Below are 22,267 nucleotides of genomic sequence, written 5' to 3'. Positions count from 1 at the left end.
ATCTGCTGGAGAGAATGAAAGAGGCGGCTGTTTCCACTCCAATGGAAGGCCTCTGGGGTCATCTCTAATCCATTCTTGGGTCAGATCATTCTTTTGAGCTTCACTTTTCTCATTTTTATCAGAATTGGTTGCCCCCTCCCTTCGGTAAACTACATGTTTCATTGTTATATTCCTTCCACGCTGCCTGGTGCCAGTCCCTTGTGCACCTGTCTGTCTACCTCCGCATGCCCTCAGTGTGTGACCTTGCTTTCTGGTTCTTCATTCACCCACAGTCCCTAGCGCAGTGCTTTTCCTCCAGTGGATATTCAAGGAGTGTTGGGGGAAGTGAATTTGCTGAGTGGTTCTGTGAAGCTAGAGCCTCTGCTGTGAACAGGGAGAGTGTGGGGGAAGGAACTGACACAGAGGAGTTGAGAGAGCCTGCCCCCCATATGACTGACTCCACCACCCACCCCTGGTCACTGGGTATGGACAGAGGCAGGAGAATTCACTCCCAGAACGCTGCTGATGTCTAATAGATCTCTCGAACCTATTCTTCCTGTTTAAGTGAAAGTTTTGACCAACATGTCCCCAGTCCCTCACCCTCCAGCCTCAGGTAGCCACCTAAAAGACCAGTTTTTAATCATTGTTTTTCTTTCCAGTTCAAACAGGAGAGGTTTGTTGCGTTTCCGTCAACACAAGCTCACTGTTTATGCTGTCATTTGATGTGCTGACTTCAGACTGAGACTTTTCTGCGTGAGACCCCCAAACTGCTGCCCACCTGACCCTTCCCCAGGTCCACACTCATCATGTGGCCCCTCCCACATGGGAGCCTTCTGTTACAGTGACTTCACCATGCCATTGCCTGCTCACTAAAAACTGAGCCCTTCTGGGTTTACGATTTCCCTTTAGATCTGAATGAAAATAATGTTCATTATTTTCTGAAGGCCGGGTGCAGTGGCTCACACCTGTAATCCCAGCACTTTGGGACCAAGTGCAGTGACTCACTCCTGTAATCCCAGCACTTTGGGAGGCCGAGGGGGGCAGATCACTTGAGGTCAGGAGTTCAAGACCAACCTGGCCAACATGGCAAAACCTCATTTCTACTAAAAATACAAAAATTAACCGGGTGTAGTGGTGCACACCTATAATCCCAGCTATACTCAGGAGACTGAAGCACGAGAATTGCCTGAACCCAGGGGGTGGAGGTTGCAGTGAGCCAAGATTGCGCCGCTGCACTTCAGCGTAGGCAACAGAGCAAGACTACATCTTAAAAAAAAAAAAAAAAAAAAAGGAATGCTCCGTCTAAAAAAAAAAAAAAAAGAAAATAATGCTCATTATTTTCTGTAATTGCAGAATGGTTGATCCTGTTTTCTAGCTCTGTTTCCAGAGCCTGTGTTTGGAGCTCATCAAGGTAGAGGACTCTTTTGCATCCCTGTTCCAGCTTCAGCCAGTGACACCAGGATTTAGATTCCAGCACCCCCATGAAATATAGTTGCCATTGCCGCTCATCTTCTGCCTGCTTTTTAAAAAACTGCTTCACTTAGATATAATCCACAGATCATAAAATTCAGTGACTTTTTTCGTATATTTACATAGCTATGCAGCCATCACTACAGCCAATTTTAACACATGTTCGTCATCTTGAAAAGAAATCTTGTACCCTTTCCTAGTTACCCCCTGTTGTCCCCAATTGTCCCACAGCCCTAGGTGACCACTAATCTACTTTCTATCTGTATAGATTTACCTATTCTCAATGTTTCATATAAATTGCATCTTACAATATGCGGTCTTCTGTGACTGGCTTCTTTCACTTCGCATGTTGTCAAGCTCCATCCATGTTGTAGCGTGTATCAGTGCTTCGTTCCTTTTTATGGCTGAATACGATCCTGTTGTATGGATGTCCCACATTTTGTTTACCCGTTCATCAGTTGATGGTCATTTGAGCTGTTTCCTCTCTTTGGGTATTGTGAATAATAACTTTATGTACAATGTGAACCTTTATATACAATGTTTTGTATGAACATATGTTTTCAGTTCTTTTGTGTGTATACCTAGGAGTAGAGTTAACTTTTTGAGGAACTGCCAGACTGTTTTACAAAGTGGCTGTACCATTTTACATTCCTATCAACAGTGTATGAATGTTCCAATTTCTTCACATTCTCACCAGCACTTGCTGTTATCTGACTTTTTAATCCTAGCGGGTGTCTCATTCACAGTTTTGAATTTCATTTGCCTGATGGCTAACCATGTTGAACATCTTGTGCTTATTGTTACTTGTATATCTTTGGAGAAAAGTGTATTCAAATCCTTTGTCCATTTTAAAAATGGATTGTCTTTTTATTATTGAGTTATTCAAATTCTTTATATATTCTAGATACAGGTCCCCTTTCTTCACAAGTATTTTCTCCTGTTCTGTGGGTTTTCTTTTTACTTGCTTGATGGTATCCTTTAAAGCACAAAAGTTTTTAATTATGAAGTCCAATGTTTACCTTTTTACTTTGCTGTGACCTCTTTGAGTATAGTTTCTTGCATAGGTCTGTATTCACTAATGTCTTCTCAGCACCTGAAATAGTGCCTGGCATTATTGGTGGTCTGAATAAATGCCAAGGATAGTGGAAGTGGTGAGGAAGAACAAACTAGGATGAAGAGTTTTGTTTCAGTGCTTTAGGTGGTATCACATGGAAAATAAGGTTAGGGCAAGACTTAAAAAAATTAATCATTTACATTTGGGAACTAGGGTTGGGGTAATACCTATTAATTTTTGCTGAAAGTCTTCTGAAAATTAAAATATCAGTTCAGTGGGAAGCCTCAGTGTTAACTCTTTTCCTCCCTGGGTTTAACTCTTTGATTTCATTAGAGGAGTAGTTTTCCATGGTGATCATCAAATTTTAGTGTTCATCAGATCGCTGAGAGAGCTTCCCAGGGATACGTGGGCCCACTCCTATAGTTTCTGATTCAGTAGGTTTCAGGTGGGGTCCCTGAATGTGCATTTCTCACAAGTTCCCAGGTAATGGGGATGCTGTTGGTTCAGGAGCCATGCTTTGGGAACCACGGGAGTACATAATAAATTGATATTATTGGTGTTGTACTGGGGAATCCAGGCAGTGGATAGCTGTTTTTACAGAAGTAGCCTTACCAACAGTGGCATGTTTACATAAGAATCATCAGATAAGGTCCTCTGTCTGAGGGTCGTATTTCTGCATGTAGAGCCAAGTATGTGAATTTCACCTAAGATCTTGGCTGCAAGTGAGATGAGGAGAACAGAAGGGAATTACAGTATTTTTGAGCCTCTACCATGTCCCAGGTACGACAGTTGCTGTGTTTTTTGCTCCTGGTGTTGTCTTGAATCTGAGTACACACATCCCCCAGAGAGTGTAGGTGAGTTGCCATGGCGTCCGGTTAGCTGACTGGCAGTAGAGGCTGGCCGTGATGCTCCGCGCAGAGCATCACGGCAGCTGGACCATTGTTAAAGCATACCATTCTCATTAGGAACCAGAATTGTTTCAGCATGTAGATTCATACAGACTTGAGGTAGAAATAACTGTGGTGGCCCTAAGAGATTAGATAAAAATGAGAGCAGCCTTGGTATCTTTTATTTGGCTTATCATTGTTTTATCTGTCTTTACTATGATGTTGGTACAAAAAGGTTTGTGGTAAGATTCATGGATTTTAGGGGGAAGAGTCTGCATTTGAATGACAGGAATATTCTTATAATACTATATTTAAAAGATATGAGTATTACTTTAATTCTGTAAATACAATTTTAGATCTTTCCATAGGCTCAAAACGGCCTTGGAAGGAATGTACCAAAATATCGATAGTGATTATTTCTGGTGCAGAGAGGAGCAGTTCTTATTTTCCTACTTAGATGTTTTTTCTTCACACTTGATCCAGTGAGCCTATTTATAGTCATGAATGAATGGAGAAAGCGTTTTAATCCTAATTGCTTTTAAAGACCATAAAATAGCATCTTTGGAGGGTGAGGAGGTCAGTCTGTGATGATAGAAGTGAGGTCTTTTTCTCGCCCACTCTGATGACCGCAGATAAGATGTTGCTAACAGGTAAAAGCTCATGGAACACACACCATGGACAGTGATGGTGGATCCAGGAGGTACAAAAGAACCTTCAGGCTTATCCACACAGACTTCGCCAGCTTTGTTTCCAATGATTTTTATTTATTGTTAGGCTTTTATGAACTTGAAGCAAGAGCACTGGGCTCCTGTAAGTCTGGGCATTAAGCAATCCAGCCCTGAAGCCTTCGTTCTGGGTTGTTTGTCCTACTTGCCGTTGAAAGGCAAGACCTGGTGTTCTGAGTTGTGCTTCCTGGCATGTTTCAGGACCTGGAATGACGGACACTCTCAGAAAGATTTTTGGCAGGAGGCTCACAAAATCAGTCACCATTTCCAAAGCAGCTCCTGATTATTTTCAGAGCAGAAAATCGGGTAGGCGCTTAACAAAAGGTTTTATTCTGAAAGATGAGATTCACATGATCTCATTAGCTGATGAGAACTTGTTCTGATACTGCATAAGAGGAATAATGTTCTGTGAATGGACGATGCACACCATGAAAATACAGCTCGCATTGTGCACGTTGCTTCTGTGAGTTAAACCCCCAGTATTCCACCAAGAAGAATAAGCCCCAACCACATTGTCCTAAAGACCATCACGTTCCCTACCACCTGCAGGTTCCTCTTTGATTTATTAAGAAGGAAATGTAAGAGACAGAAGAAATCCTGACCAGCTGGCAGCTTCCTTGAGAATGGTTTGTTTGTTTGTTTGTTTGTTTGTTTGTGACAGGACCTCACTCTGTCCCTGAGGCTGGAGTACAGTGGTGCAATCACAACTTTTTGCAGCCTCGACCTCCTGGGCTCAAGTGATCCTCCCACCTCAGCTTCCCAAGTAGCTGGGACCATAGGCACTCGCCACCACACCTGGTTTTTGTTTGTTTGTTTTGTTTTGTTTTTGTAAAGACGAGGTCGCACTGTGTTGCTTAGGCTGGTCTCGAGCTCCTGGGCTCAAGCAGTCCTCCCGCCTCAGCCTCCCAAAAGTGTTGGGATTATGGCATGAGCCACTGAGCCTGGATGGGGATGTATTTTAGCAAGAGACATGGGAATAGGCCGATTCCTTAAAAGTTAAAGATTTGCAGGACACAGGTAGATTTTTCTGATGAATATGCTTTCATTTGTTAAGGTCTTTGTAGTTTCAAAACACTGTCACTCATATTACTTAATTGGAAAGTGCTCTGTGAGGTAGCCAGGTCGGAAAGGTAATTTTTATCTTCATTTTACATATGGGGTGACTGAGGTCGATGAAGCTGAGTCGCTTGCCAGAGGTCACACAACTGGTCAGTTGCAGATGTGCAACCCAGACCTTCAAACCTACATTTTTTCTCTTTGGTTCTGGTGTTTTTTCCACTTCACCATGTTGAAAATGCCCCAAAGTGGGAAAGGGAGGAGAATGTATGTGTTAGAGGTGGATGGGGAAGAGGAGAAACAGTAGGTCCAGAGGAATAGGTTTTAATTAAATGTCAGGTGGCCAGGCTTCATATGAACCAGGGAGTAGGGTACATAAATGTCCATCTGAGCAAGGCCAGTATGAAGGGGAAGGGGCGATCGGAGTTCTTGTGAAGGCCATGGGAGGATGGGTGGGACACAGGCAAACACATGAGAGCAAAACGATGAGCTTTGCCAATCAAGGACACACAGGCCAATTATGGGTTGGCATCAAGAGGGTTGTTTTTTGTTTTGTTTTGTTTTTTTGAGACAGAGTCTTGCTCTGTCGCCCAGGCTGGAGTGCAGTGGCACAATCTCAGCTCGCTGCAACCTCCCCATCCCAGGTTCAAGTGATTCTTATGCCTCAGCCTCCTAAGTAGCTGGGATTACAGGTGTACACCACCACACCTGGCTAATTTATATTTTTAGTAGAGATGGGGTTTCGCCATGTTGGCCAAGCTGGTCTCAAACTCTTGACCTCAAGCGATCCACCCACCTCTGCCTCCCAAAGTGCTGGAATTATTACAGGCATGGGCATGGCACCTGGCCTGCATTGGGAGATTAATGGAATAGAATCAAAAAATGCTTTGTTGGAGGGGGTGGAGTCTCCAGGTGTAAGAGGAATAATGTAGCAGGTGGATTTTTTTGTAATAAATCTTCCCCACTTGTGGACTACCCAGCCTAGATTACCAATCTGGAGAAGCCTTTCCAAAGAGGAAAATAGGCAAATAGGCCTTTTGTGCCTTTGGGTCTGCCACTAACGAGGGAGAAGTACTGAGCTTTGGGTTTGATCTGCTGTATGGGGAGTGACTCTAGGTTGTCATTCAAATCAACTTAAAGCTAAATGTTTGGGCTCTTATAACTAAAGATCCAGGTAGCGTTGACTTCAGGTGTAGCCTGAACCAGCAGCTTACATGATATTAACAGGGTCCTGTTTTTCCCTCTGTTCCTCTGCTTTGCCATCCACAAAGTTGGCTTCATCCACATGGGAGCCCCGTGGCGTAGGTTCTCCCCTCACATTTGTAAACATGGATGCGGTAGTTCTAGACTTCACAGCAGCATCCCACCCTGTTCAAGGAAAGACCCATGGCTACTCCTGAAGAACAAGCAAGCGTCTGTTTCCCAGAAGACATCTGCTGGTTTCTTGTTAGCGCTGATTGTTCAATGTGCCTGTTAGCTTGAACAAGAACCACCCCTGGAATGGGGTAGGGGCCAGTTTCACCCAAATGGCATGATTAAAATGGGAAGTGGTAGCTTTGGAAAGGAAGTTTAAGGAAACTTCTGCTAGAAAGAAGGAAAATGGAGGCTAGGCAATAAATTATAGAAGTCCTCCACACCTCCTGAAGGGATAAGGGAATGAAACTTCAGGATACATTTTCTTTGGGGAATCCTTTGTGTGAGGGAGTAACTCTTAGCACAGGCATTAGTCAAGGTAATAGGCTAAGATACTGCAAAAGACATAATAATGTGACAAAGAACAAGAGACTTGTCTTCCTCTCACATGGAAATATTCTAGTGCTTCGCTTTGCACTATTATTCTTGGTCCCTTTTTTTTTTTTTTTTCCTGTACCATCTCCTAGGCCTTGTAACCATCACTGTGATCAAGGTTTTCAGCTCACGGGAAGGGGGCAGAGAAAGTGTGGAGGAGGCAACTCACTGTCTTGAGGGCTCTGGGCTGTCAGTGGAACCCACTTCTCCCTCTCACATCCAACAATGAGCACTTGGTCCATGGCCGTGTGTAGCTGCAAGGACTGCTGGGAAACGCAGTCCTTGGCTAGATGACCAGCGACCAGCTTACAGGTCTGTGATTATAGAGAAAGGGGAGAAGGAATTTTGGCTGGGAGTTGGCAGTCTCCATCACAACCCCCAAACTAGGTTTCCTCAGAGGCTGGCCCATTCTGAATGATGTTCCTGTGATAGACACGGTTTCCTCAGAGAAGAATCTTCATGCAAGGCCTTTCATTTTGGGAACCAGGAATGCTTAATGGGGACTGTGTCAGTTATAGTTAGGTTTAAATACATATGACAGAAAACCTAAAATAACCGTGGTCTAAGCAAGGTAAATGCTTGTGCATTTTTCTCTCATGTAAAGACGTTTGTGGTTGGTGCAGCATCATGGCGGCAGAGACTCGTTTGATTCCACCGTTCTGCCATCTCGGCATGTGCTGTCCTCCTTCTGCTCTAAGATGACTGTCTGAATTCCAGCCATGCCTTCACATTCCCACTGGCAAAAGGAAGGAGAAAGACCTTCCAGAACATTTTCTAGAAGTCACAGGCAGCACTTCCACTGATGCTCCCTTGATCAGAACTCAGTCACGTGGTATACCTAGCTGCAAGGAGCACAGGGAAACATAGCCTTCTTTGCCGGCATTCAGGAGCCCAGCTTGAAACTAGGGGTTCTAATGCTGAGGAATAAGGAAGAACAGATACTAAGCGCAGCAAGCAGCCTTTGCCAGAGACCGTGTGCCCTGGAGTCTGCACTGCATGCCCTCACTTCTGCCGTGTTAAACTAATCTTCACCCCTAAGGAAAGAAATCGTCATAATAGCTGACATGTATTGAGTGTATATCAAGTCTCAGGCACTTTTCTGTATCAGTTAGTCCTCACAGCGGTGCTCTCAAAGGAGAGTTTAGTGTGGGATCATTTATAGAGGGGCCATGGGGTCGAGGGAATCAACAGGGGTTGGTGAAGTGCTCAGAGATTAGCAACAGCAGGAAGCCATTACCACCCCTGAAAGGATCAGGGAAAGAACATGTCACCAGCCTGAAGAGGGCTTAGAGACATGGCCTGAGAAAGGGGCTGCCTGGCAGCAGGTGCAGCTGTAGAATGAAGCCAAGCCAGAAGCACTGTGAGCCTGGGCAGAAGTGGCCCGAGGAGACCTGTCTCTCCTCCCAGCCTTTGATCTCCTGACAGTGCCTCCCATTGGCTGAAGCCCACTGGAAGCCAGAGAACAAGGGAGCCTGGGGAAACAGTTGAGAGAAAGCAGCCTCCTGGGAAAAGAATGGGGCAGAGAAGAGCAGAAAATGGATGGAGGTCTGGTGAGGTGGGAGAGCAACAGAGAGCAACCCACATAGTGTTGTTAGTGGTTCCTTTTGCAGATAAGGCATTTGAGGGGTGGAGAGGATAAGTCACCTGCCCAGCTGCTGACAGAGGCAAACCCTCTGCTTCAGACCCCCATAAGGAATAAGGAAGGCAAACCAAACACATTTGCCTTCTTTGTCTATCTGTACAGTGTCCTGCACATAGTAGGCATCTGATAAATGGTCAGTGAGGGAAACCATGTGGACAGGCATAGTTTGATATAGGAGGAGAAACTGTCTTCTCTGCCTTTTGGTTGCAGGTTGCCATCTCGAATCTCAGCGAGGCTGTGCAGGACGCAGACCTGCTGGTGTTTGTCATTCCCCACCAGTTCATTCACAGGATCTGTGATGAGATCACTGGGAGAGTGCCCAAGAAAGCGCTGGGAATCACCCTCATCAAGGTAACTCAAGTGCACGCCACCCAGGGCTGGACATTGCTTATCAGAAAATTTCATTTCCTCACACTCTCATCTGCTTGAGATGTGGAGCTGAAGGGGAAGTTGTGGCAGTTTTTCGTTTGTGTTTTTAAAGATGCCCAAAAGGCCATAAAACATACAAGACTAGTTTAGCTCAGGTTGAGAGTGGGCTGCTTTCTGTTGCAGCAGACCAGCAGCGGCCGTGATGTGAGGAGCTGTGCCGCCCCTGCCGGTCCACTCTGGGGGCTCAGCCTGCCATCTGGAAACCACCAGCAGTTTGAATTAGCTGGGAGATTAATAACCGTTAGAGCCCATTCCTGGATATATACCCTAAAGCGTGTGTTTTTAACCAGAACTCCACAAACAACCTCTGAAGGTCCACAGGGTGAATGCAGGAAGTTCATGCACTTAATTGTGGAGGAAAAAAAAATCCTTGCATTCTAACTCATTTTAACCTGTAAGTGAAATGAACATTCTCTTCATTTGTGAATGCAGCTCATAGCCAACGTTTCAGGAACAGTAGTATTAGCAGGATCTGAGACCTTGTCAATAGGAGTCACAGGGCTTTCATTTCACTTTACACCTTTTTCTGATATCTCAAGGTATCGTTTATACTCGTCACTACTTGGAAATTGTGGTAATTATTAGACCTGCCGTGACATCTTTTTCTAATTGCATTAATAAAACAGTGCATATATTACTTTATCGTAAATTTGTTTTTTAAACAAATTTCAACATAATTGGATTCCTGGGTTATTTTAGGTGTTTGGTTTTATGCCTGTGAAATTCTGAGAATGAGTCCATAAACTTCACCAGACTACCAGGGGTAAGGCCCATGTTGTTGGAAAGATTGAGAACTCCCAAGAGCGGATCACGAGGTCAGGAGATCGAGACCATCCTGGCTAACACAGTGAAACCCCATCTCTACTAAAATACAAAAAATTAGCCAGGTATGGTGGCAGGCACCTGTAGTCCCTGCTACTCAGGAGGCTGAGGCAGGAGAATGGCGTGAACCCAGGAGGCAGAGCTTGCAGTGAGCCAAGATCGCACCACTGCACTCCAACCTGGGCGACAGAGCGAGACTCCGAGACTCCGTCTCAAAAAAAAAAAAAAAAAAAAAAAAAAAGAACTCCCGAGAGAGGCTGTGCCAGAGCATTTACAGATGAATGTTCATGAAGGCAAACCAGAGCAACCCAAATGTCATCAGCAAGAGAATAGACAAATGAAATGTGAACTATTCATTTCGGAATACTATGCAGTAAGTGAACAGAAACGAACCAGAAGTTTCATGCAACCACATGAGTGAATCTCTAAAACGATATTGTAATTCAAGACAGCACAGGTGAATGGCACCATTCTCTTTATAGACTTGAAACACCAGGGATAATGACATATAACATTGTTTAGGGACTATCCGATGTGGTAAAATAATCCAGGAAAGCAAGGGAGCGATGCATACAGCATTCAGGACGGTGGTTCACACTGGGGAGCAGGGGTAGAAGGAGGATGAACTTGAGAGGAGACACACAGGGGACTTCAGTGGTGACAGTCCCATTCTATTTCTTAACATGAGTGATGAGTACATGTTGATTTTCTTCATTTGGTTCTTCTTTAAGCTGTGCATAGGCAGTATAGATGCTTACTCTTGTAAGTAGGAGACATTTTTCAAGTTGTGTAGCCATGGGACATCTGCTATCCCATGCCTCTTTGATTTGGTGGTTTGTTTTCTCCTAACTTCTTGGCATCCTTGTAGGGCATAGACGAGGGCCCCGAGGGGCTGAAACTCATTTCTGACATCATCCGCGAGAAGATGGGCATTGACATCAGTGTGCTGATGGGAGCCAACATTGCCAATGAGGTGGCTGCAGAGAAGTTCTGTGAGACCACCATTGGTAAGCACTGCCTGGGAGGGGCCCCGGGAGTCTGGACATTTGATGTTTCAACTTGTACATATTCCATTTCTGATATTTTCTGTAGTAGACTCTTCGCTGTCCCTCTTAACATTCCTAAGTGGGCATTCAGTGGGGCGGGGGTTTACGTGAGGAGGCTATTTTGTGGGACTGAAGTGTTTCAACAACCTCCAGAATGAATATAAATGAATACGGCCAAAAAGACCATTCTGACTTGCTGTGATCCAATAGTGAATTATTGAGGTTAAACACAAAGGTGCAAGGTTGCTTGTACCAAGAAACAGGTGGCTACATCCATGGTAGGGCTCCCCTGGCCTTGGAAACGCAAATTTTCTTTTCTTACAGATGCTAGTATCTGGATCCTCATTGATTCCAATGAGATCTAAACATTGGTTGAATGACCCCCATTTTCAGGTGAATAATAAGACTCAGAGAATAAATTACCTGCCCCAAGATTCCACACTACTGTAGAAGCCAGGAACAAATTTGAGTCTTCTGTTTCCTGAAATAGTAATAAGCCTTTTCTACTCTTACATATAATAGAGTAGATGCACTGTTCTCACACTGACGTTATGAAAATTTTCATTTCTTTTAAAAGGGGCTTTGACAATTCATTCTCAAGTGTCCATGTACCATATTAAAGGATGCTTTGTTGGAAGAGTAATATTATTGTATTTTCAGATGCTTTGCAAAAGTTTATCTACCACTGCAGAACTTACTTTCCCCCTTGTCAAACCTGCAAGCAATATGAATCATTTCTCCTTGGCAGCTTTGTAAAAGGAAGCTCTGAGAGATGTCAGGCTCGCTTGCGTGAGATGAATGCGCAGGAAAATGTAGCTCCAGATTCTTATACCTGCCTATACCTAGGACTTTTTAGGGTTTTTTGGAATTTGCTACCTTAATTTTTATTTTTAATTATGGAGGTATTTTACATGATTATTATGGAAGATAGAGATAATCGGCTGGGCGCGGTGGCTCAAGCCTGTAATCCCAGCACTTTGGGAGGCCGAGACAGGCGGATCACGAGGTCAAGAGATCGAGACCATCCTGGCTAACATGGTGAAACCCCGTCTCTACTAAAAAAATACAAAAAACTAGCTGGGCGTGGTGGCGGGCGCCTGTAGTCCCAGCTACTCGGGAGGCTGAAGCAGGAGAATGGCGTAAACCCGGGAGGCGGAGCTTGCAGTGAGCTGAGATCCGGCCAGTGCACTCCAGCCTGGGCGACAGAGCGAGACTCCATCTCAAAAAAAAAAAAAGATAGAGATAATCAAAAGAAAGCTATTTTAAAATTTTGATAGTTTTGTTATATATCCTTTTTCTCTATTTGTACAAACTATTATGTTTGTAGTAAATCATATACTGTTTAATAATTGCTTTATTCACTGAATATGTAACAAAAACCTTTCAGTCTGTTAACATACTGTACATCCTCATAACTGCATAGCATTCCATCAACAATTCCATATATTTGGACACAAAACTGTTTTTTGAAAAACAGTATTTTTTGGAGAGGAGAAGTATCACAAATAATATAAAGAAGAAAAGAATAGCCTGTGATACGACCTGCCCAGGTTGTCATTTACAAAAGTGATACACAGGTTTAAAAAAAATTTCAAGCACCATGAGAAGGTGGAAACGTAGAACTAAGATTGTAATTTCCCATCCATTTCCCTCTTCCCAGAGGGAATCACTGTTAGCAGTTTCTTTTTTGTTTTTTATAATTTCAACTTTTATTTTAGATTCCGGGGATACACGTGCAGGCTTGTTACATGGGTGTATTGCGTGATGCTGAAGTCTAGGTGATGACTAATCCTGTCACCCAGGTAGTGAGCATAGTACCCAAGAGGTAGTTTTTCAATCCTTCCCTCCTTTCTCTCCTCTCTAGTAGTCCCCAGTACCTGTTATTGCCATCTTTATGTTCATGAGTACCCAGTGTTTAGCTCTCACTTATAAGTGAGAACATGTAGTATTTGGTTTTCTGTTCCTGTGTTAACTCGCTTAGGATAATGGCTTCCAGCTGCATCCATGCTGCAAAGGACATAATTTCATTCTTTTTTTTTTTTTTGAGATGGGGTCTCACCCTGTCGCTAGGCTTGAGTGCAGTGTTATGATCTTGACTCACTGCAACCTCCAACTCCCTGGTTCAAGCGATTCTCCTGCCTCAGCCTCCCGAGTAGCTGGAATTACAGGCATGTGCCACCACGCCAAGCTAATTTTTGTATTTTTAGTAAAGACGGGGTTTCACCATATTGGCCTCCCAAAGTGCTGGGATTACAAGTGTGAGCCACCGCATCCAGCTGATTTCATTCTTTTTTAATGGCTTTTACTATTAGCAGTTTCTAAATATTCTTCTGCAAAAAATTTGTTTATATATGTATCCTAGTACATACATAAATGAATAGGTCTTATTCTTTTACAGTTAATTCTTTTATTCATCTGCAGTTTTAATGTAGTCTATGAAATTGTTATGTAATTACTTATATTTTCCCAAAAAGATTATTAACTAGTTCGTTCCAACTCAATTGTATCTGCCAGTAATCCTTTCCCAGTTCATTCTGGAAGACTAAATCTTAATCTCCAGTCTCAGTCCCTGATCCAATCCTGGCTGTAACTCTAGCCCTGTTTGTTGTAGGAAAGTTTCTAGTTGGATGCATTAGGCTTCTTTAGTTTGAAAAGACAGATAAAAGCACACAAGTTACGTTTCTTTCCCTCTGGCATTTCTTTACCTGGTGCTTCTATGCCTTGTCTGCGGGGTGGACTGTGGTAGGCACTGATGACCTGAATTAAATTAAGTAAAGCATTTCTGGGTGGAGTAGGTCATGCCTGTTATACCAGCTACTCGCAAGGCTAAAGCTGAGGATCTTGTGAGGCCAAGAGTTTGAAATCAGCCTGGGAAATGTAGCTGGGAGTTTCCAAAAAAGGAAAAAAAATTTTTTTTAATTAGCCTGGTGTGGTAGTACATACCTATAGTCCCAGCTACTCAGGAGACTGCCGTGAGAGGATCACCTTGAGGCTAGGAGTTTGAGGAAGGCTGTAGTCACTGCAATGGCTATGATCACGCCACTGCACTCCAGCCTGGGTGACAGCAAGACCCTATCTCTTTAAAAAAAAAAAAAAAATTAAGTAAAACATTGAAAGTGAGATAGAATATGAAAGTGGTGTTTTAAAAAGTGTTTTATATAACCTGAATTAATTAATTTTGAATTCCTGGCCTCATGGGATCCTCCTGCCTCAGCCTGCTGAAGTACCAGGATTACAGGTGCAAGCCACTGTGCCCGGCCTGTAACCTGGATTTCATCATGAGAATATCAGAATATCAGACAAGCCCAAAGTAAGGAATATGTTACAAAACAACAGGCCTATGACATCTTTGACTCTTCAAAAAAGTCAGTGTCATGAAAGACAATGAAAGGCTAAAGGAGTGTCCCAGATTAAAGAGGACTAAAGATATATTACCAAGCCAGGCGTGGTGACTCACACCTATTATCTTAGCACTTTGGGAGGCCAAGGTGGGATGATCACTTGAGCCCTGGAGTTTGAAACCAACCTGGGCAACATAATGAGATCCCATCTCCACAAAAAATATAAAAATTAGCCAGGTATGGTGACACACACCTGTAATCCCAGCACTGTGGGAGGCTGAGGCGGGCAGATCACCTGAAGTCAGGAGTCTGAGACCAGCCTAGCCAACATGACAAATGAAACCTCATCTTTACTAAAAATACAAAAATTAGCTGGGGGTGGTGGTGCATGCCTGTAGTCCCAGCTACTCGAGAGGCTGAGGTGAGAGGATTGCTTCAGCGTGGGAGGTGGAGGCTGCAGTGAGCAGTGATCGCACCACGGCGCTTCAACCTGGGTGACAGAGCAAGATCTTTTCTCTAAAAATAAAAAAGGAGACATGAGCACTAAGTGCAGTGTGGGATCCTGGATTGGGCAGGGAGGGTTGCTGTAGAAGACAATGCAGAGGTGATTGGTGAGATTTGAATGTGGATTGTATGTTAGATAATAATATTATGTAAACATTACATTTTCTGTATTTGATCATTGCGGTGTGGTTATCCAGGCATCCTTTGTTGATGCATAGGGACTATTTTAAATTATGGTAGGTTCAGGAATCGTGGCCCCCTTGAGTCTTCTGTGGAGGGAAAAGATAGGGCAGCTTCAAGTCTTCAAAATCCTGTCATGGTGAACTACAGTGCCCTCTTGTGGTGAGGTCTCCCTTCGTTCTTGGGGTATACCACAGACTTGGAGACTTTTTATCCAGTCATTCCACAAATATTTTTCAAACCCTCTTATATATCAGGCATGGTGCCAAATGTCTAGAATACATAAGCTCCTTATGGATCTTCTAAGCACACAAACACATATGGAATCACGAACTAAAATAAGGGTTTTGAAGGAGTTTTATTAAATAGGTTAATTGCCTCTAAAACTTGGTGTGACAGAGAAAGGGGATTTTCCTGTCTTTGGTTTACATCGAGTTTTGGGCAGCCTTCCCACATGGGTGTCCAGCATTATCTGTTCCGTACAGGTGCCCTGAGTCCCTGCTTGCCACGTCACTGTTTATGACTGGGGTTTGTTGTTGTTGTTGTTGTTTTTGAGATAGAGTCTCACGCTGTTGCCCAGGCTGGAGTGCAGTGTAGAGATGGGATTTTTGTAGAGATGGGATTTTGTAGAGATTTTTTGTAGAGATGGGATTTTGCCATGCTGAGCAGGCTGGTCTTGAAATCCTGACCTCAAGCAATCCACCTGCCTCAGCCTCTCAAAGTGCTGGGATTACATGCGTGAGCCAACACGCTGGTTTATGACTGGTATTATATTAATAATAAAATTAGTGGGCTAGGCGTGGTGGCTCGTGCCTGTAATCCCAGCACTTGGGAAGACCAAGGCAGGTGGATTGCTTGAGGTCAGGAGTTCGAGACCAGCCTGGCCAACATGGCGAACCCCATCTCTACTGAAAATACAAAAATTAGCCGAGCATGGTGGCACATGCCTGTAGTTCCAGCTACTCAGGAGGCTGAGGTGGGAGAATCGCTTGAGCCTGGGAGGTGGAGGTTGCAGTAAGCCGAGATAGTGCCACCGCACTGCAACCTGGGCAACACAACAAGACTCTGTCTCATAAATAAATAAAGTTAGTACCTCTTATCCATGATTTAAGGTAATAAATTTTAAAAGGTACCTTTGAGAAAATATGAGATTGCTGTAAATCAAGCCCACCTTTTGGATGGACACTGTGTGTTATTTGCAGCCACAGAGGAACCCATAGACCCTACATTGTATCTATGGTAAGCCAAGAGTGTGCCTTCCCCTGCCCATTCCTCAGTTTGTTCACCAGCATCCCAAGCATCCAGCTGTAGACTGCTGGATTAAAGTGACTTGAGGGAGGGGCCAGTCTGCAATGTTCAGGAGCATCCTTCATGTTAGAGGCACTGAGCAGTGGGAGGAGGGACATGGTCAGGCTGTAATATGATATAGGGGCCAGGGGCTGGTTTACCCAACCCAGATGATGCAAGAGTGTTGCAGAGTCACCTAGACAGCCTGGTGGACTGTTTAAAAAGGAAGAGAACAGTTTGCACAAACTGACATAGTTCTAACATTTGGAAAAGGGGAACTCAGCTAAATGAAAGAACAGTAATGCTACCGAGTAGCCTGTGTTTCTGAGTATTGGGTGTAGATATTGTGTTTTATTATGAAACTTTTCAGAAAACAAAAGTAGAGCAGTATCATGAACTTCACGTGCCCATCACCCATCTTTAGAAATGATTAACTGAGCCAGTCTCTTTTCATCCACTCCCCACCCTCTCTCAACCCTCAGATGGCCTGGATTATTTTGACATTGTGTCACTTCTTGGTGTAATTTTTGTTGTTGACAATCTTGCTGGTTTTTTGGCTTTTTTTTTTTTTTTTTTTTTTGAGACGGAGTCTTGCTCTGTCACCCAGGAGTGCAGTGGCGCGATCTCAGCTCACTGCAACCTCCACCTCCTGGGTTCAAGCGATGCTCCTGCCTCAGCCTCCTAAGTAGCTGGGATGACAGGTGCCTGCCACCACGCCCAGCTAATTTTTTGTATTTTTAGTAGAGACAGGGTTTCACTGTGTTAGCCAGGATGGCTTCAATCTCTTGACCTTGTGATCTGCCCACCTCAGCCTCCCAAAGTGCTGGGATTACAGGTGTGAGCCACCGCGCTGGCTGACAATCATGCTTTTTTGTGCTTTGGAAATGTATAGCTCTAATTCTGATGTATGTTTGTTTGATTTTTACTTGTTTTAACCTCTCTCTTCCCATCCCCAAGAGGTGGCATAGGATAGAGGCGCAGAGCATGGGCCCTGGCAGCCAGAGCAGTATATGGGTTAGAATTTGGGCTCTCCTTCTACCAGCTGTTTGACCACAGGCAAGTTGGCAAACCTCTCTGGGCCTCTGTTTCCCTATCTGTACATGGAGAAAATCATAATAATAAGCATGCATGGCCAGGCGCGGCGGCTCACGCCTGTAATCCTAGCACCTTGGGAGGCTGAGACGGGTGGATCACGAGGTCAGAAGTTCAAGACTAGCCTGGCCAACATGGTGAAACCCCGTCTCTACTAAAAATACAAAAATTAGCCGGGCGTGGTGGTGGGTGCCTGTAATCGCAGCTACTCAGGAGGCTGAGGCAGGAGAATCGCTTGAACCCAGGAGGCGGAGGTTGCGGTGAGCCCAGATTGCGCCACTGCACTTCAGCCTGGGTGACAGAGGGAGACTCCGTCTCAAAAAAAATAAGTAAATAAAAAAATAAGCATACAAATGTCAGCTAACTCCATGATTATTACTTGGGATCTCTGAGTGCTTCTTACCACTGAAAGACTGTTTTCACATGTGATTCTCATTTAGCTGTACCGTAGTATTGTTACCGACGAAGCAGAAGCTGAAGGAGGTTATATCAGAGGTTTTCATACTTGTCTGCCCATTGGAATCACCTGGGGAGTTTCAAAAATGATTGATGCCCGCTCCACTCCAGAGATTGTAATTTAACTGGTCTGAGATGAGGCATGGGCTTTGGTATTTGTGAAGATCCCCAGATGACTGTTCTGTGCAGACAGGCTTGGGAACAGCTGGTCTCCCACCTCGAGGCAGACAGAGCCCAGGTGCTGTAGTATTCAGTGTGCCTTCTGCCATCTCTGTGTGGTGACATTGATTTGGGAGCCAGGACTTGGCTGGTAAACCTTATGATCCTGATTTTCAGTCTCTTTAGAGCTGGGTAGGGTGCATTTGGTTAACCTCACCCTGAACCCCACCAACCACAGCAGATTTCACATCAGGCTTTGTGTGTAAGACTTTATTTTTGTTTGTTTTTATATTTTAATCAAAGGTTTCCAAAACAAAAAAATATATATAACTATAATAAATATGTGAAAACTAGTGAACGTCATCACATCCCAGGCACTGTCCCAAAGGAGGGGAATATAGTGGTGGCAAAAACAAGTACTCTGACAGCATTTCCATCTTCTCAAATTCAGAGGAAGCAGATGATAAAATCACGTATATGTTATGTTCCCAATTTTGAGAAAAAATTTTTTTTTTTTAGACAGAGTCTCACTGTGTCAACCAGGCTGGAATGCAGTGGCGCGATCTTGGTTCACTGCAACCTCCACCTCCAGGTCCAAGAGATTCTCCTGCCTCAGCCTCCCAAGTAGCTGGGATTATAGGCATGCGCCACCATGCCCAGCTAATTTTTGTATTTTTAGTAGAGACAAGGTTTCATCATGTTAGCCAGGCTGGTCTCAAACTTCTGACCTCAAGTGATTCACCTGCCTCAGCTTCCCAAAGTGCTGGAATTACAGGTGTGAGCCATCATGTCTGGCCAAGAAAAGCTTTAGATTCACATTCAGTCAGTTAAAAATGTATGTCAAATTGTAAATGATCACCTCTATTGGAAACGGGATATTTTTACTTTATATCTGCTCCTATGTATTTTCTAAATATCCTATCATGAACATATGTTACTTTTATAGTAAGTAGAAAGTTATTTTAAAGGGTATTAGGTGTGAAAATTAAGATTAGAGACTACTATTAATATCCTTTTTGTCTAACCTTTTGGCAGGCAGCAAAGTAATGGAGAACGGCCTTCTCTTCAAAGAACTTCTACAGACTCCAAATTTTCGAATTACCGTGGTTGATGATGCAGACACTGTTGAACTCTGTGGTGCGCTTAAGGTAAAGTCAGCCTCAGGGGAGGAGTTCATCAAGCAAGGCAAATGTTAGCATCATTGAGTCTAACCCTCAAGAACGGGCTCTGTGTTCTGTGCACCCACATCAGCGAAGAATAGTGAATCGAGAGCCTTGTTTATAACTTCCTGTTTTGCTGCAGCCTTTCCTGGGTGGTTCAGTTCCTCTCTTACTCGTGGCTTGCTTTAACTTGTAAATATGGGGGGACTGTGATGTTTTGGTCTTTGGGAAGTTGGCAGCATTGATATTTGGAAAGTATGGGAGTTCCTTGATGGTAGGGTTTCACCCAGGAGCAAACAATTCTATTCATTCACATTTTTCTCCCACACTTCATCCTGAGCAGGAAAAGGATCTTGTTCCCTCTGAATTATGCTACTCTACTAGTTTGGCTGGTTGTTCTTGTTAAGGGGAAAAATAATCTGCTGCTGGTAGAGGTTTTTCTAAGAATAGTTTTGTCTTTGCCCTCTAGAGGGAGAAGATGTGATTAAAGAAGCGCCCTCCATTGGCCAGGGGCTTGCTGGATTTTTGTAAGTGGAGAGCTGTACAGTATGCACTCTTTTGTGTCTGACTTCTTTGATTGGAGGTGTATTTTTGTTTGTTTTGATGTAAATGTTAAGAGGTACTTCATACAGAAAAGTACAAAAATAGTAAGTGTATAGTTTATGTTATCTTTTTTTCCCCTCTTTTGAGGAAAAGGGAGGTCTCCACACCTGGGTTCCTGACTTGTTGACTGCTGGCTTTTAAAGCCTTAGGCACTGTCCCTCACTCTGCCGGGACTTGGGGAACAGCCAGCAGGAAGCCGTGCGGCAGCAGCTACCTGCTCCTTCCCCCTCACAATCCAAGTTGCCTTCATTTCACTACCATCTACAAAAAAGAGTGGGGGGAACGGGGAAATAAAAAGTTCTCAATGTGAATGCCCCTTTTGAGCCGCTTCTGAGTCATCTCTTTTGCAGCAAAAAGCCACCCTTCAGAAATTTGAGCACCTAGGGAGGAGGTTAGGCAATCCACCAGTCATCTGTGTGTGTTGGATGGAAGTTGCAAAGGTGGAAAGAATGCCTGTCTATGCTTTCTCATAAATTGAATACGTTTTTTTTGAGTCAGAAGTTAAAATCACTCTCTAGAATTAACATCGTGTGTATATGTGTGGTCATGATATACAATGAGCATTTTTAAAAATTGAAGCCAATTAAATGCTTGGGCTCCTAGGGAGCACACATGCATATTTCTGAACGCCTGTGTGGGGCATTCTTTGCATTAGCATTACATTACATGCAGGCCCAGTTACACATGTGAGACACTGACTTTGGCTGCTTTGTTTATTTTTGTTGGTTGAGATTTTTATGTGTTTTTAATAGTCCTTCATTAAACTAATTACCACTCAACAGCAGGGGGCATCATGAATGCCTAATTGCTCAGTGCTGGCCTGAGCTGCTCCAAAGTTGTTTTTAAGTGACTGGATGTTTTTAGTGGTCATGGAGAAGCTGTGAAATCCTGCCCAGAACAAAGAGTCTAGCTTGAGGTGAGGGCTTTGGAAAAGCTGCTGCTAACGGGAACCCATGCTGGTCTTGTGTCTGAACTCAGAATGGCTTTCATTTTTGCTGGCAGGAAGACTGTCAGTGGATGTGCCTGCTACCTTGATGGAAAGTGATTCATGGGGGATGCAGGGAGGTGGGGGTTGAAGGCCCTTAACCAACCTCCCTGCAACTTCGCACCTAATCTTTTAAAACGAGATCGGTTACCATCATTCCTATGGGTTTGCGTCAGAGCTGAGATTTTTGAAAACTGAGAAACAAGCACTTGTAGCAATTATTAAATCCAATCATTGTCTTGTACAGATAAGGAAATCGAGATCCAAAGAGTGAATGACTTTAGGGTAGCAAACACCAGCACAGTCAGAGCATGAACACGGGTTTTAAGAGTCTTAGCCTGGTTTCTTTGGTTACTACGTACAACTTGACCTTTCTGGTTAGTAACCAGGCAGCATGAATAAAACGAAGCCCTCTCTCATCAGAGCCTGCCAGAGCAAGGACACATGGCCATATGTTGCTTTCATTACATAAACAACAGTGATGGGATGTTCCCCCCGACTATAACATCGTCATATTCCTTGTTTTCACACAACAGAAAGGTGTAAAGAAGGAAGTAAAAATCAAATCACTGACAATCCTACATCCTGAAATAACCTCAGTTAATGTTTGTTGTATATACCCTTCCAATGTTTTTAGTGTGTACATGTGTGTATGGCTCCTTTTTAAAACAAAAACTAGATCTTACTGTTCAGGTAGTTTGATTGTGTGTGTGTGTTTTGTTTGTTTGTTTTTAAGACAGAGTCTCGTTCTGTTGCCCAGACTGAGTGCAGTGGCACAATCATGGCTCATTGCAACCACAACCTCCCAAGCACAAGCTATCCTCCCACCTCTGCCTCCTGAGCAGCTGGGACTATAGGCACATGCCACCATGCCCGACTAATTTTGTTTATTTTTTGTAGAGATGGAGTGTCGCCGTGTTGTTCAGACTGGTCTTGAACTCGTGGACTCAAGCAGTCTTCCCACCTCGGCCTCCCAAAGTGCTGGGATTACAGGCGTGACCCACTACGTCTAGCCATTGATGTGTTTTACTTTTTTTACATACAGTCTTTATTAATATTCTCCATACTAGCCAATTTACAAAATATACATTATCTTTTTGTACTCAAAAATGTGGAGCATTTGACTTACTAGGAAAAATATGAAAACAGCTCTCTACAAGGATAAAATAGAAAATTCAAAGGAATTATGCATAATCATTTTGTACCAGTGCCTCTTACTACCTTCCGAATGTCCTTCACGAACTCTTAGCTGCATTCATCTCTTAGTAAGGATATATTCTTTTTAAAAATCAACTTTAAGTATAATTCATGTAATTAGGCCAGGCATGGTGGCTCACACCTGTAATCCCAGCACTTTGGGAGGCCGAGGCAGATGGATCACTTGAGTATGGGAGTCTTAGACCAGCCTGGCCGATAGAGGGAAACCCCATCTCTACTAAAAATTACAAAAATTAGCTGGGCGTGGTGGTGCGTGCCTGTAATCCCAGCTACTCAGGAGGCTGAGGCATGAGAATCGCTTGAATCTGGGAGGCAGAGGCTGCAGTGAGCCAAGACCGCACCACTGCACCCCAGCCTGGGCGACAGTGAGACTCTGTCTCCAAA

At 43.8% G+C, this 22,267-nt stretch overlaps 1 protein-coding gene across 4 annotated transcripts in view; it reads left to right on the top strand.

Moving 5' to 3' along the window:
• Window positions 1–22,267, top strand: part of GPD1L (glycerol-3-phosphate dehydrogenase 1 like) — a 62,939-nt gene that overhangs the window by 22,434 nt on the left and 18,238 nt on the right. For all 4 annotated transcript variants that reach the window (XM_015132394.3, XM_015132393.3, XM_015132395.3 and 1 more), the window contains exons 3-5: window positions 8,812–8,952; window positions 10,721–10,859; window positions 18,953–19,065. In XM_015132394.3, the coding sequence (XP_014987880.1) occupies window positions 8,812–8,952; window positions 10,721–10,859; window positions 18,953–19,065 (393 nt within the window). The remainder of the gene's footprint in view (window positions 1–8,811; window positions 8,953–10,720; window positions 10,860–18,952; window positions 19,066–22,267) is intronic.

Source organism: Macaca mulatta, chromosome 2 (assembly GCF_049350105.2).
Source record: "Macaca mulatta isolate MMU2019108-1 chromosome 2, T2T-MMU8v2.0, whole genome shotgun sequence".
NCBI classification, from domain to species: Eukaryota; Metazoa; Chordata; class Mammalia; order Primates; family Cercopithecidae; genus Macaca; species Macaca mulatta.
This window is presented reverse-complemented; position numbering and strand designations above follow the sequence as displayed.